Source organism: Anguilla anguilla, chromosome 15, assembly GCF_013347855.1.
Source record: "Anguilla anguilla isolate fAngAng1 chromosome 15, fAngAng1.pri, whole genome shotgun sequence".
Taxonomy (NCBI): Eukaryota; Metazoa; Chordata; class Actinopteri; order Anguilliformes; family Anguillidae; genus Anguilla; species Anguilla anguilla.
This window is the reverse complement of record NC_049215.1, coordinates 1,791,402-1,808,484: the sequence shown is the minus strand read 5'-3', so window position 1 is coordinate 1,808,484 and position 17,083 is coordinate 1,791,402. Positions and strand designations below refer to the sequence as shown.

Genomic DNA, 17,083 nt, shown 5'->3' with positions numbered 1-17,083 from the left:
TTATGGCAGAAACTAATCAAGCCTCGGCACACTGTTTCTAGTACGCTGTGGTGTTCTTCCTGACACACGCTCACGAGCTTCGGTTTCAAGGGTGACACCACTCCTTTTGAGATGTCTGTATAGTACATGCTCAGGGCCCATTTAATTTCTGCATTGCTTCCAGTCAAAAGTATGCTTTATTGTGTGTGTGTCTCTGTGTGTCTATGTGAGTGTTCAGTGTGTTCTCATGTTGTGTGTTTACAGGCTAATTTGGGTTGGAAGCCACTTGCGGTTCAGTCTGGTCTGATGTGTTCTCGTCTCCTTAGATAGGGGGCGCTGATTCTAAAATGAGTCTCTCAGAGGAGCCAGAGACCAAAGGAGGAACCCTCAGCACTGAGAGGAAGAGGTATAAATGCATGAATCAGATATATAATGTGCTGTGAGTAAGAGCTGCAGTAAAAGGATGAGTTTAACTGGAAGCTCTGTCTCCATGTGCTGTGAGTTAGAGCTGCAGTATGAGGATGAGTTTGACTGGAAGCTCTGTCTTCATGTTTTATTCACAGGGTCCAGGCAGAGAGGGCTGGGTCACCTGTACCCAGCTGTCTGTCTATGAAGAGCGATCATTCAATGGATAATCCAGTCCGATTCAGAGGAGACATCACTGGTGATCAAAGGCAATTAAACAGATTCAAATTGACTACACTGTTTATTTGTTCTTCAATTTTCTTCACTATGTGGACAGTTTTTATTAAGACACACACAGTTGTCTGTGACTGTATTATTGCACAGTCACATATAGATGGGTATATTATATCACATTCAGGTGTAGGTGAGGTGTATTGCATCATATTCACATGTGCTGTGAGTCAGAGCTGCAGTGAGAGGATGAGATTACCTGGAAGCTCTGTCTCCATGTGCTGTGTGTTAGAGCTGCAGTAAGAGGATGAGTTTACCTGGAAGCTCTGTCTCCATGTGCTGTGAGTTAGAGCTGCAGTAAGAGGATGAGATTACCTGGAAGCACTGTCTCCATGTGCTGTGAGTTTAAGCTGCAGTGAGAGGATGAGATTACCTGGAAGCTCTGTCTCCATGTGCTGTGAGTTTGAGCTGCAGTAAGAGGATGAGTTTACCTGGAAGCTCTATCTCCATGTGCTGTGTGTTAGAGCTGCAGTAAGAGGATGAGTTTACCTGGAAGCTCTGTCTCCATGTGCTGTGAGTTAGAACTGCAGTAAGAGGATGAGATTACCTGGAAGCTCTGTCTCCATGTGCTGTGAGTTTAAGCTGCAGTGAGAGCATGAGATTACCTGGAAGCTCTGTCTCCATGTGCTGTGAGTTAGAGCTGCAGTAAGAGGATGAGTTTAACTGGAAACACTGTCTCCATGTGCTGTGAGTTTAAGCTGCAGTGAGAGCATGAGATTACCTGGAAGCTCTGTCTCCATGTGCTGTGAGTTAGAGCTGCAGTAAGAGGATGAGTTTAACTGGAAGCTCTGTCTCCATGTGCTGTGTGTTAGAACTGCAGTATGAGGATGAGTTTGACTGGAAGCTCTGTCTTCATGTTTTATTCACAGGGTCCAGGCAGAGAGGGCTGGGTCACCTGTACCCAGCTGTCTGTCTATGAAGAGCGATCATTCAATGGATAATCCAGTCCGATTCAGAGGAGACATCACTGGAGATCAAAGGCAATTAAACAGATTCAAATTGACTCCACTGTTTATTTGTTCTTCAATTTTCTTCACTATGTGGACAGTTTTTATTAAGACACACAGTTGTCTGTGACTGTATTATTGCACAGTCACATATAGGTGGGTATATTATATCACATTCAGGTGTAGGTGAGGTGTATTGCATCATATTCACATGTGCTGTGAGTCAGAGCTGCAGTAAGAGGATGAGTTTACCTGGAAGCTCTGTCTCCATCTGCTGTGAGTTAGAGCTGCAGTAAGAGGATGAGTTTACCTGGAAGCTCTGTTTCCATGTGCTGTGAGTTTGAGCTGCAGTAAGAGGATGAGTTTAACTGGAAGCTCTGTCTCCATGTGCTGTGAGTTAGAGCTGCAGTAAGACGATGAGTTTACCTGGAAGCTCTGTCTCCATGTGCTGTGAGTTTGAGCTGCAGTAAGAGGATGAGTTTAACTGGAAGCTCTGTCTCCATGTGCTGTGAGTTAGAGCTGCAGTAAGAGGATGAGTTTAACTGGAAGCTCTGTCTCCATGTGCTGTGAGTTAGAGCTGCAGTAAGACGATGAGTTTACCTGGAAGCTCTGTCTCCATGTGCTGTGAGTTAGAGCTGCAGTAAGAGGATGAGTTTAACTGGAAGCTCTGTCTCCATGTGCTGTGAGTTAGAGCTGCAGTAAGACGATGAGTTTACCTGGAAGCTCTGTCTCCATGTGCTGTGAGTTTGAGCTGCAGTAAGAGGATGAGTTTAACTGGAAGCTCTGTCTCCATGTGCTGTGAGTTAGAGCTGCAGTAAGACGATGAGTTTACCTGGAAGCTCTGTCTCCATGTGCTGTGAGTTTGAGCTGCAGTAAGAGGATGAGTTTAACTGGAAGCTCTGTCTCCATGTGCTGTGAGTTAGAGCTGCAGTAAGACGATGAGTTTAACTGGAAGTTGTTTTTTTTTCATAGGATACAGTGGCCACTCGAGTCCCGCTCAAAGTGTCCCCATAAACAGGTGTGTGATCGCCTTTTTTTCTCTCAAATTTTTTTAAAGCTTTTTTTTTTTTTTCATACAGTACATTTCATCGGGGTGTATATAATGCATATTGAGATGGCAGGTATGCCATCCAGCCAAGGTACTCCTTTGTGGGGGATGTCTCATACCTATACAGCACAGAGAGTTTGGCACTTTTCAGGGTTCTCCACAGAAATAACCGCAACAGCCAGACTCTCAGCCCTTAAAATCATTAATTTCTGTACATTCTGAACCTATTTCGACAGACAGAATTTATAAACAACTTCACGTCCACACAATAAATGCCCAAACTTTGCATTTTCTTCTTCTTCCATCCAAAAATGCTCATAGCCCACTGTCACACGCCAATCGTGACACCCTGGGCAGGGAGAATGTGACAGTACCGGGGAACACCGTTTCTGTCACATGGAGAGAGAGAGCGCACACACACAAACACGAAATCAAATTAACGGACTACTTCACCCTTCCCCCTCACGGGTCACATGCTAAAATAACGAAGACAAAAGAAAGTAAAATGGCGTGACCCGCCTTCCCGGCCGGGTCCAGCTCCTCCAGCATCCCAGCTGAGGATTACTTCCTTCTTGACTTTCATGCTTAAAATAAAACAAAACGAAACTCATAACTGTGCTCTCGGTGTGAGCTCCCGGTCTCGGCCCCAAACTGCGGGGAGCAGCACACGCCTTTAAGCACCTGGGCTGATTTGCCAACGCAGCCCAGGTGCGTACGCTCTCTCCACCAGCCGGCGCAGCCCAATCCGCCTCTCAGGCGGACCAACTGCCACACCCACAAAGAATATGTCTCCCAATTGGACATTTTACAGACACCAGCCAATCCTTCAACAACACCAGCAAAAGCAAATTAAAATCTCACATACACACGCAAAATGGACATATCTTTTTACAAAATAAAATTTCTTGTCTCAACAGCAAGTCAGTTTGTGGCTCAGTGGTAAATGTTGCGATGGATCATTGAGTCACAGGCTCAAGTTCCACCTGAAGCAAATTCTTCATGTCTGACACATGCTCATTTGCTCACTAATAATTGTCTCAACTATTGCTTTTGCACCACATCTACCCCGTCTTTCACCCAACATATAGGCCCTCATTTACGAAACGAACGTACGACAGAAAACGGGGCGTGCGGTCATTTCCACGCTAAGCTCGGAATTTATAAATTTGGACGTGAGCGGAGGCTACGATCAAATCTCACGTCAGTCTCAACTCGTGTATGCAAGTTTTCATGTCAGTGTGGACTTGCGCTGCAGCATAGTAAATTTGGCTGAGTCGGATAATTGTTATTAGACCATATTCTGACTGACATCTAAGCATATGCAGCCACATATTCATCACTTAGAATATTTTGCCATAGGCTACATATTCTTATTTTGTAAAGGCCTACATCGACTGTGTCATATCCCTAACATAAATAGTTATTTTCAAATTGTTTGCAATTAACGGGGTTAACAGTTTTTTGGTGTAGGCTATGAGAATAATTTCTCTTTCATTTTGAGATAGCCTACTTGTTAGGCTACGCTACTGGTGACATAATTACAAGCAATTAGTTTAGGTGCTTATTCAGTCACCTATTTAAACAAGAGCTTTGACAGTCATCAAATCTCGGCAATGACAGATCCAGATCTGCTAGAAGACCTCTACGCGCCTGTAAGACGAAAACAAAACGAAAGTATGTTTATAACATCATTAAAATGAAGAAATAAATTAACCCTGCAACCGTGTAATTATTTAAATACTAGTAGCCTAGGCTATTAAATTGTTACCATTATCCGGCTCGGACACAGGTGGTGCGTCTGTGTCTTTTCCGCCACCTGTTATGCCCGAAATGGAAGGAGACCTGATAAGCGCGGACACTCGCTCCTCAGTCTGCATCAATGCAAGGCTGGAAGTTTGGTGGCGAGTTTGAGGTCTGACCATTTTTTCTTCACCTAAATGTAAAGAATTATGATATAAGCTAATTACTATTATATATATATAGTCTATACATATCACTGTTGTATAAATTAAATATTCCAACCTCAGCTGGAGTTCGATTGTCGACGGCAGTGATTTCCTTCCACACTGCATTTTTATGACTTCCTTCTATGCCACTTTTCAGGCTGCCAAATAGAATCTGAACCAATTAGTTCTATTTCTAGGTCAGAGAAATTTCTCTTCTTGGCCGTATTACGCTTCTCCGTGTCGTAAACTCTAGGGGCGAGGCCTCTAAACCGAGAATATATAGGGGCGTGATATTTAAATGACGATTGTTTTACAGTTCTTCCCAATCGTTTACTGAAACTATAGCTCAATTTCTCAAAACTCTAAACACAAAACTGAAAAGAGTTAGCCATTTTGGAAATACTCCAACAATCTCTTGCAAAATGAAACACTGCACTCAAAACCATGTTCTCTCTTCTCAAAACTGATTCTTTAAACCAAAACGATACTGTGACAAACAAGCCTGCCACAGGCCACCGAAGTGGCTTTCCTTGGGGCCCTCCAGCACAGAGACACAGGGAGAAGATGTTAAAACAGTCCACATTTATTTCACAAGGGTTTGGCAAGATGGTATAGCCAAATGAGCAGATGTTAAACCCTGTCATGACAGAGAGCTCCCCGTGTGAGTGGGGATGGCAGATTTAACCTGTGCGCAGTGATTACCTCACTACGCACAGGTGCAGCCACTCCTGTTCCTGGGTCCAATTAGCCTGGCCAATTATCTAATTCTTAACCAATTATCCAATTGGCCAGGTCTAATTAGCTTGACCCAGGGCAGGTGTGGCTGCTTAAACCAGCCATCCCCACACCACAGATACACACAGCTATCATATGAATGTCCCTTACAGAGCATCAATTAAACACTCGTGTGATATATTTTGGCTTCATGAGGCCATGTTACATATTCAAATGTGTAAAATAGTGTAGAAATAGTTTCCTTTTTCTCCTTTTTAAGGTTTAAGGTTTTTTTTTTTTTGGTTTTTTTGGTATGGTACATACAGTATAAAGACTGTTGACATATTGTAATACAATACTGTGAATATATCATATACAGTTTTTCTCAATTGTTTAACCGCGTTTCCTGAAACTATAGCTCAATTTCTCAAAACACTACACACAAAGCACAGCAACAGTTAACCTTTTGCCAAAACTACACAAATCTCTTGCAAAATGCATTCATATTCAAAACCATGTTCTCTCTTCTCAAAACTGACTTTTTCCATCAAAATGATTCACACAGGCCTCATATGAATAGGTCTTATTGAGCATTGATTTTACACTGGTGCGATAAATTTAAAAACACAACCATCAAAATACAATGTATGTATGTTCTGGCCTCATGAGGTCATGTTACATATTCAAGTGTATAAAATTGTGTAAAAATAGCTTATTTATTCTCCTTTTTTTAAGTTTTAGTTTTCTTTTCGAGTGGTCCCAAAATAGGCAGCAATTTTACAGTAAATATAAAGACTGTTGCCATGATACAATACAATAAATATATCATCATAAATAGTGCATTTGCTAGGTAAACCTAATTCAAATTCAGTACAGTACAGCAAAGTGTGTGAACTGTTATCACTTTGAGTTTTGTTGTTATTGTGTATGATACAATGCACATTTACTGTATTGTCCTGCCAATGAGGTCCAGTTGGGCTGCACTCACAACCCAGGTTCCATCATACAATCCAGTCATACTGAACATTGTTAAAAGTGTTTTTTCATTTTCCTTATCAGTGCAATTATGAGTTTTGCCAAAATAGATAACATTTGTGTCTTCTCAAAACTAGAACATGCTTAGACTGTGTCAGTCTGGACAATGGATGTAATGATCTGTTATCATATATGAAATCAATGAACAAATTCAAAAAGGTAATAAAGCAAATCTTTATTTGTTACTGTAAAATAAATCTTTGTTCAGCAGACTGCAAAAATAAAAATCGTAGTTTGTAGGCCTGCTGTAAAAAACAAAAAAACAAATACATGATCAACCAAAGTTGACCGTATTTCATTTGAAATATTAGCTCGTCTCCCTCTTCTTCGTCCACCTCGTCCACCTCATACACGTACACCCTCTACCTCTACCTCTACCTCTACCTCTACCTCTACCTCTACCTCTACCTCTACCTCTACCTCTACCTCTACCTCTACCTCTACCTCTACCTCTACCTCTACCTCTACCTCTACCTCTACCTCTACCTCTACCTCTACCTCTACCTCTACCTCTACCTCTACCTCTACCTCTCTGTGCTACGTGTTGCCCCATTGTTTTCCAAAACAATAGAGGTCACCGGAGGTCTCTTTTATGCTCTGACAGATAATTGAAAAACTTAGCCAATTGAGTTTGAGCAGGTGTGGCGTGAGTGAGACCAGTTGGTACTTAGAGTTTGGCATTTGAAGGCCAGTGTTTTCCATGTGAACAAACAAGTCTTGATTATGAAAATTGTGCTAAATGATGAGATTTTGTGTGTAGAGTTGTGCAAAAATGTGATTTAGAATTGCTATTTAAGTGAAAACAAAGGAATTGTGCTTAGAGTTTTGCAGAAATAGTCTAATAGTCTAAATAGAAAGTTTTCACCATCGTGTGCATAGTTCCAGTTTTAGTGTGTAAGCATTTGAGAGAAACTGTAAATGTTGCATTGACACAATCATTGTATCAGAATAGGATAGAATGCACATTTGTCTATCCAATGAGCTACAATTTGGCTAAACCTACAGTCTTTGGGCTAAACTCACAACCCAGCTCCCCAGAGTCATACTGTAAACTTATAGTTGATACTGCAACATTGTTAGAGTTCTGAGAATACACAAATGTTACTGTGGTGTGGGGATGGCTGGTTTAAGCAGCCACACCTGCCCTGGGTCAAGCTAATTAGACCTGGCCAATTGGTTAAGAATTAGATAATTGGCCAGGCTAATTGGACCCAGGAACAGGAGTGGCTGCACCTGTGCGTAGTGAGGTAATCACTGCGCACAGGTTAAATCTGCCATCCCCACCCACACAGGGGAGCTTCGGTCATGACTGTTTTAACATCTGCTCCTTGGCGTTAACATCTTGCCAAACCCTCGTTAATAAAATCTGGACTGTTGGAACATCATCTCCCTGTGTCTCTGTGCTGGAGGGCCCCAAAGAAAGCCACTTCGGTGGCCTGTGGCAGGCGTGTTTGTCACAGTGGCGCCCAACGTGGGGCCGCTCCGGCACAAGAAAGAGGCACAGGAGGGCCAGCCAGGAAGCACACTGGAGGAGGGACAGCTGAGGTGTTCCCGACAGGGCTTCGGGCGGATCCTCCAGGCCAAAAACGGGGAGCGGGAGATGACCATGGAGGGGAAGGAAGCGATCCTCAACTGGGACGCTGGGGAGCTGGACCTGGCCGTGAAGGCAGGTCAGCTACGGGCGGTGCACGAGAGGTGGTCGCGCCGTGAGCTGGACTTGGCCGGGAAGGCGGGTCAGCTACGGGCGGCGCACAAGCAGTGGCCGCGCCGTATTGCTTCCTTTCTTGTCTGTTGGTGGTTTTAGTTCGTTGTTTCGGCCTGGTTGGGTTGCCCGGAGCCCGTGAGGGGGAAAGCCTGCACCAGCCTTCCAGCAGTGCCGACTGGCGGCCACCACAGCCACGAGGGTTCCTGGTCCCCAGCGCCACAAGAAGGCCAGCCCACCAGCCCACCAGCCCAGCCACCCCACCACAGCCCCTGGAACAGCCCAAGCCGGTGACACCCCCACCAGCCAGCCGAGCAGCCCAGGACTCCCCGCGCTCCGAGAGGGAGGAGGGGGGAGGGCTGCCTCATCATCCGGGGGAGGGTCACGACTGTACTGGACTGTTCCGGGGCCCTTAAAGTGTTAAGGGCGCTTGGATTTTTTTTTTGGTGTTTTTGGTTTTTTTGTTGCTTGGTTGGAGTGCTGGGGGGGGAGTAGGCTTCGGCCAGGGATTCTCCCTGGCCTCAGTTTGGCGTTGGGGGTATGTGGTGTGGGGATGGCTGGTTTAAGCAGCCACACCTGCCCTGGGTCAAGCTAATTAGACCTGGCCAATTGGTTAAGAATTAGATAATTGGCCAGGCTAATTGGACCCAGGAACAGGAGTGGCTGCACCTGTGCGTAGTGAGGTAATCACTGCGCACAGGTTAAATCTGCCATCCCCACCCACACAGGGGAGCTTCGGTCATGACTGTTTTAACATCTGCTCCTTGGCGTTAACATCTTGCCAAACCCTCGTTAATAAAATCTGGACTGTTGGAACGTCATCTCCCTGTGTCTCTGTGCTGGAGGGCCCCAAAGAAAGCCACTTCGGTGGCCTGTGGCAGGCGTGTTTGTCACAGTTACCTATTTTGGCAAAGCTCATACAGTAATTGCACTAAAATGCAAGTAAAATGAAAAACATTACAGTAAGAAAATGTTTAGACTGTCTTTCTGGGGATGTAATGATGAAATCAGTGCACAAATACAAAAAGGTAACAAAGCAAATATTTACTAGCCAACACTATGTTGATTATGGTGGTCTCTTGCTCATCTGTAAATTTCCGGCCTCTGCCACCTCTTGCTGGTCGTCTTTCTATTCTGTGAAAAGTATATACAGTATAGGCTACACATATTTCATAAATGTAAGACAAAACAACATTACACTATGCATTTCTCTAAGCACTGTAAATATCCATAGAAACCATAAAGTTACATTACTGTAATTACTGTAGAGAGTATAGAAGACTACTGAAGTGGTTACTTACCTATTCTTATCTCTAAATGCCCAGATAGCTGAGGCTACCGTGAAGCGGCTCAAATTCGGCTGGACTCGCTGCCCAGCTTTGGTCATTGTTAGGCCATGATTGAGTACATGGTCAACCAAAGTTGCATGGATTTCATTAGAAATATTCCTTCCTCCTCTTCTTGCTCTCGCTCTCGCTCTTCCTCTTCCTCTTCCTCTTCCTCTTCCTCTCTGTCCTCCATGCTGCTCCATTTTTTCCCCCAACACAGTAGAGGTCACCAGAGGGCTCTTTTATGCTCTGACACATGATTGAACTCTTTTGAACAGGTGAGAAGTGAGTGAGACCAATTGGTAATTAGGGTGTGGCATTTTGAAGGCCAGTGTTTTCCAGGTGAACAAAGTGTGCTAAATGATGAGATTTGTGCTTACGGTTTTGCAAACGTGATTTAGAATTGCTATTTGAGTGAGAACAATGGAATTGTGCTTAGAGTTTAGAAGTCTGGAGTCTTGCTGTTGATACATGAGCTTCAAGTTTTCAGAATTGTGTGCATAGTTCCATTTTTTGTCTGTATACAATGGAGAAAAACTGTAAGCCGCCACATTTATCGCCCGATCATTCTTACGCTGTGATAGGAGAGATACGAACGTTTTATGAATCAACGTGGACCCAGTTGTAAGATGATTTCTGCGCGCGCATCTGCGCTGGTTTCTACGTTAGATTGATAAATGAGGGCCATAGACTGCATTATGACATACCATCTACACTTGGCCCTGTGTTTTTTTACAGTTTTTTTCAAATGTTTACACACTAAAACTGGAACTATGCACACGATAGTGAAAACTTGAAGCTCATGTGTCAACAACAAAGACTATTTCTGCAAAACTCTAAGCACAATTCCTTTGTTTTCACTCAAATAGCAATTCTAAATCACATTTTTGCACAACTCTACACACAAAATCTCATCATTTAGCACAATTTTTGTCTTGTTTGTTCACATGGAAAACACTGGCCTTCAAATGCCAAACTCTAAGTACCAATTGGTCTCACTCACGCCACACCTGCTCAAACTCAATTGGCTAAACTTTTCAATTATCTGCCAGAGCATAAAAGAGACCTCCGGTGACCTCTATTGTGTTGGAAAACAATGGAGCAACACGCAGCACAGAGAGGTGGAGGTGGAGGTGGAGGTGGAGGTGGAGGTGGAGGTGGAGGTGGAGGTGGAGGTGGAGGTGGAGGTGGAGGTGGAGGTGGACGAAGAGGGAGACAAGCTAATATTTCAAATGAAATAGATGCAACTTTGGTTGATCACGTATTTGTTTTTTGTTTTTTTTACAGCAGGCCTACAAACTACGATTTTTATTTTTGCAAAGATTTGTTTTACAGTAACAAATAAAGATTTGCTTTGTTACCTTTTTGAATTTGTTCATTGATTTCATATGTGATAACAGATCATCACATCCATTGTCCAGTCTAAGCATGTTCTAGTTTTGAGAAGACACAAATGTTATCTATTTTGGCAAAACTCATAATTGCACTGAAAAGGAAAATGAAAAAAACACTTCTAACAATTTTCAGTATGACTCATGATAGAAACTGGGTTGTGAGTGCAGCCCAACTGGACCTCACTGGCAGGACAATACAACAAATGTGCATTGTATCATACACAATAACAACAACACTCAAAGTGATAACACACTTTGCTGTACTGTACTGAATTAGAATTAGGTTTACCTAGCAAATGCACTATTTATATGATGATATATTTACTGTATTGTATCATGGCAACAGTCTTTATATTTACTGTAAAATTGCAGCCTATTCTGGGACCCCTCAAAAAGAAAACTAAAACTTAAAAAAAGGAGAAAAGATAAGCAATTTTTACACAATTTTATAACTTGAATATGTAACATGACCTCTTGACGCCAAAACATATATATAGTATTTTGATGGTTGTGTTTTTAAATTTATCACACCAGTATGAAATCAATGCTCAATAAGACCTATTCATATGAGGCCTGTGTGAATCATTTTGATGGAAAAGGTTTTTGAGAAGAGAGAACTTGGTTGTGAATGCATTTTTCATCTGCATCTGTGTAGTTTTAGCAAAAGGTTAACTGTTGCTATGCTTTGTGTGGAGTTTTGAGAAATTGAGCTATAGTTTCAGAAAACGTATTTGAACAATTGAGAAACTGTAATCTTACCATTTTAATCTTACCATTTCATTTAAACTTTGTGTCACATCAAAGTGTCGAATACCTCATGCAACACATTTTAATGAATGTACATAACTGCTGGTGAATACCTACAGGAAGCATATTCCTCCAGAAAACATATGTTTATACTTGCTTGTCAACTTCATTTTACTAAATGTACAAGTTTTCGTACATTTGCTACTTACAATACATACTGCATGTAAAATATATATTGTTCATACATACATAGAAAACTTCTTTATCCTCATGGGGACATTTCCCTCGCATCATGGTGCATTCACATTTACGAACAGACATTTGTTACGGTTCACTTGTATTATGGCCCATTTATTTGTCGTGTTCATTTATTATTGTGATGCAGCACACCTCTTCATGTGTTTATTTCACACTGATACAGAACACCTCTTCATTTGTTTATTTCACACTGATACAGCACACCTCTTCATGTGTTTATTTCACACTGATACAGCACACCTCTACATGTGTTTATTTCAGTCTCTCCTGCGCACTCTGATGAAGCTGAAGAAGGACGAAAAGCTGAAACTGTTTCAGAGCCATCTGAGTCAGGATTGCCCAGAATGCATAAAGAGTCTGCCTGAAGATCCTTCTGCACTGGTTAAGTTTATGAAGATGAAGGAATTGTTCAAAAGTCATCGAATTGATGATTACCCAGAATGCACTGAGAGACAGCAGGAGGATCCTGAGGTCCTGTACATAGTTGAAAAGATGCTGGAGACCTGTGGCAGTGAGAGGTCTCTGAAGATCACACTCCACATCCTGAGGAACATGAAGCAGAAGGATCTCGCTGATTCACTGGAAAGAGATGAGCACAGTAAGAGCTTTCTCTCATTGCTACTGTGTGTCCATTAGAATTCTGAAATGAGTTTACATAGCAAATCTAACAGTGATCAATGTTCTGATTTACAGCATCTACACTTTCATAATACTGTTTTACATTGACAATATTACATACTGTATATAAAAGGCCAAAAAATAACATTTGTTTTACAATTTAATTTATTAAAATATTGCCTCAAGCAGTGATTACAATGACAAGCAAATGAACAAGATGAAATGTCCTTGAGGGGGGTTTAAAGGCAAAATCTTGTGCTCAAATACCAATAACTAGTCCACTGTCCCATCAGACATACTGCCCTGAGTTTGTATCCAGGAATCAAACTCAGCAATCAGCATAAAAGTATTATACTATGAGGGCCTCACGCTGTAAAGAAGCTCGTTCCAAAAGCAAAAGCATGACCCTGCAACGGGGTGTTTGAGTCCTACTTGTGCGCCTGAAGATGCGCAAACTGAGAATATGATGACCTTTTTATCCTCCGACTACGTGGGTAGCACATAATTTGTGCTGCATCTGTTGTGTGGAAAATAGCACCTCCTGACATCAAGCGGGAGATCCACAAGTTCAGTTGGGAATAATCTGCATTGGTCGTGCTACATGCCAAAAATAAATATTTGTTGTTCATAATTATATTAACAGAAGCAGGATGAAATAAGTTACAAATTATGTTTTGGCATTCTGATCAAAAAGTATTTCTGCCACACAGACTATATGATGATAGAAAAAATAATAGATGACCCTAGAAGCGATTTCTGTTTTATTTACTCATGTGCAAGCTACAGTGGGGTAGGCAGAAACAAATTACTGGGCTGGCCTGTGAAAAAGTGTAGAGGCCGACTATCTAGAGTTTTTCAGAAAAAATTTTCCGCATGTGCTAGGCCCCGCTCCAGCGCTCTTTGGAGCTAATTCTACATATGAATTGTTAATACAAATAAATCAAACATTTTTTGCATATGCTGCCTCTTGTAGCCTATTTCCTTTTGCCGCTTTTAAACTTGTTTGGCGAACACTTTCACTCGAGATTTCATTGTTTTCTCAATGTAGCCTTGATCTTTACTGCATGAAGACATTTTGTTATTCTATGAGTAGTATTATTGATGGAAATTTTACAGGTCATAGAACAAGAATGAATGTGCATGTTTTGAATATGAAAGGATTTAATAGTAAACATGTTATGAATTTAAAAACAGGGATAATAACATTTCATCTGGGCTAGTGGAAATCCTTAAGAGTCCCCCCATGTATCAGACAGCAGTTTTAGTGACTATATTGTAGTAATATTGCCACGATGGCCATGAAAAATGTAGCTGTACAATTCTAGTTTACCATTGACGACTTGTTGTAGAGGACTGTTGTGATACTTTGTACAGTATCACAAACTAATTTGGAATGCACTTCTTTATACAGATGACAATACGGCAGTACTACTAGCCTTTTTTTACTGTGCACAGTACCATTTATTTATTTTTGATGTCGGTTTTAATTGGCTACAGAACGATGATGATGCACGCAGAAAGCAAATCAAATGCATTATCTTAACAAATCTAACGAGAAAGTAATATCTTGTTTTCAACTTTTCACCCAAAGTGCTTTCTCTTTGAATATCACAATGCTACCACTGGCTGTGTAAATATTATGATCAATAAACAGCACAAAAGTCGGACCAATATCTGCGTTTATAGAACGCAGTGTATTTTTTCTCCTGCAATGTGGCTCCTTTATCTGTGTAAAAAAACGCAGAAACCGAACGTTAATGTGACCTCTGAACCTGGGATAAAATACTGCGACCTCTGAACCTGGGATAAAATACTGTGACCTCTGAACCTGGGATAAAATATTGTGACCTCTGAACCTGGGATAAAATACTGTGACCTCTGACCCTGGGATAAAATACTGTGACCTCTGACCCTGGGATAAAATACTGTGACCTCTGAACCTGGGATAAAATACTGCGACCTCTGAACCTGGGATAAAATATTGTGACAAATGCAGGTCTGCCAGGTGAGAGGTGGCTGCGCCACCTGTAGTAGAGCAGTTAGGCTAACTCACTGGCAGGTTATATATATATATATATGTATAATTATAATTATACATATATATATATATTTCTTTATAAACTTGGAAATATATTGTGGGACAAGTAAGGATATGTTTGTTTTCTGAATCCAGCAGTTCCAACAGTTGACGCCCTTGTTAAAATGTTCAGAACTCTGAATACTGAACCAAGTGAAATTGCATGCTAGAACCTCTCACTTAACCTACATGTAAAATATATTTTATGTGATTTAATTTAATAATTATTATTGAAAATGAGAATTATCAATGAATTTGCTGAATTCATTGATAGGTCAGTCTACAGAAAACTGGTGGAATCAACGAACAAGTCAAAAGCTCTATATTACGTTTTTAGATTAGCTAATTGCATTTACTACAAAGCAGTCAAATAGATTAATGCGTTGATATCATACATTCTTTATTGAATGCAGGCTCACTACTTCTAAATGACACAACAGAAGACGTACAACAAAACATTAAACAACTGATTATGAAATGCCAGAAAAGAGAGAGAGAGACGGATATGCCAGACCTTGCCAAAGTGTTAACCACTTCCATCAAACCATTCAGTAACCCCTTGTGCCATTGTGGATGGGGTCATTGTCATCCTGGAAGAGACCACTCCCATCAGAATAAAAATGTTTCATCGTAGGAGAAAGGTGATCACTCACATTAACTTTGCATTGATTTGCAGTGACCCTTCCCTTTAAGGGGTCAAGTGGACCAAGCCCACACAGCATAACAGAGCCACCAGACCCCCTCACTGTAGGGGTCAAGCATTCAGGCCTGTATGGTTCTTTGATGGATGCCACACATGCACTCGCCCACTTGTCGAGAATATGGTGAAGGATGGCTCATCTTACCATATCACTTTTTTCCACATCTCTGTAGACCAGTGCCTATGGGTTTTGCACCACAGAACTCTCAAATGGGCATTTAGGGTTTATGCACTGTAGCCCTACTATATTATCCCTCTCTATGTAGTTGTTGATGAACTGTTCTTGCTGGCAGTGTGATCGCAGCCTGCATTGACATTCTCAGTCACCTGAGGAAAAGTTGCTCTTCTGTTTTTCCTTACACACTAATGCACAACCATCACACTCATTGAATGTGTGCTTTCGACCACAATTTCTGACCCTATTTACTGATGTCTTTCCCATGGATCTAAATGCAGATATCACTTTGGTCACTGTTCCTATTGAAACTGTTGGCAGTTGAGCAGTCTATGTGACTGATGCTTCTGCCATCCGTGCCCCAATAATTAACCCTCTTTCAAAGTCACTTAGGGATGGTGGCGAATACAAATACCACATTTGGCAACACTATAATAATGCGTTCTTCCCGAATGTTTTCTCCTCTCGAATTTGGCAAATATTATTCAGATTCGTATCTATTTTCCCATCTCTTTCATGCGATTTGCTTACAAGTCAGCACCACGTTTCTCAGTTAGACACACACACACCTGCAGTGAGAGTTTCCTTTAAAGATAGACCAGAGCATGTCAATCATGCATTGGGGACTTTATAATTAAAATTACTCCAGCACCTATAACATAAATGCCTATATCCTCCTCCTTCCATGACTTTCCTAAATATTTGTGCTTAAATAATTGCGTTTTTAAAATAAAATAAAAATCGACTCAGTAAAGAAATACAGGCAGTCTGTGCCATTTTCTTCACAAAGCCCCCTGCTAGACAATAGACAACAACAGGTGCTTTTACCCTGGTGCGAACATGTCGTTGTCTACTCTGCACCCTATTGAACAACTGAATGACCTTTGTTTTGATAAGAATTTCCCAATAAAGTGCTGTTGAAAGTACTTTGACACATACAATCATGCAGAATTCATTCACTGCAACTGTGATGAAGTTGATAAAGCCTTTAGGGTGGGGATGAACAATTGTGGATGCTGTAGTCATAGAAATGATAGGCTTAGAAATCCATGGAGATAGTGCCATCAATATATTTTTGTTTTTTCTCTAAAACTGAGACTTTGAATAAACTGAATAGAATAGCTAAACGACAACTGAGTGAAATATAACTGATTTGTGTGCGTACGGTTACAGTAAACCACCAAAGCTGCGCGTTCTCTGAGGAATTGATAAGAGGAGAGTGACGGTGCATATTGCACTTTGAATTTCATTAACTACTTTTTCCGTTTTCTCTTGTCATGCACATTTTATCGCTTTTCTCAGTGTTCCTGTAATATGCCTCGATACATTTTCCTTTAGCCTATATAACAAAACTGCTAAAATTTAGAAATACAAATGTGACATTTGATTCAGTTGTGTACTTTACCTCAAGAAAATAGTTTTGCAATGTACGGTTTTGTAAGCGGTAGCACACAGGCTTACTGGAGTTAAAACATTACAAGTTGTTGGCTAATGACACGCCCAGCACTGGCTCATGTGACTCTAAAATATCTGACCTGCCCCCCAATGAGTGTTTCAAGCAACTTTCAATATAGCAAGGGATGTTGTGTCTCCGCAACGCAGACTGCCCCCAGCTCATGTGCAGGAGCTTGTAAAATACAACTTGGGGAGGTTTGAATAAAGCATAATGGCTGGACATGTATTCCACCCATGGAAGCTTTTCGGTTTTTTCTTTTAATT

At 41.4% G+C, this 17,083-nt stretch overlaps 1 protein-coding gene across 1 annotated transcript in view; it reads left to right on the top strand.

The window, feature by feature from the left end:
- Nucleotides 1–234: 234 nt before the first annotated feature.
- Nucleotides 235–17,083, top strand: part of LOC118213916 (NACHT, LRR and PYD domains-containing protein 3-like) — a 45,754-nt gene continuing 28,905 nt past the window's right edge. Inside the window, exons 1-4 of the mRNA XM_035393149.1 lie at nucleotides 235–385; nucleotides 543–653; nucleotides 2,595–2,640; nucleotides 12,056–12,392. Of these exons, the coding sequence (XP_035249040.1) occupies nucleotides 327–385; nucleotides 543–653; nucleotides 2,595–2,640; nucleotides 12,056–12,392 (553 nt within the window). The 5' untranslated portion in view covers nucleotides 235–326. The remainder of the gene's footprint in view (nucleotides 386–542; nucleotides 654–2,594; nucleotides 2,641–12,055; nucleotides 12,393–17,083) is intronic.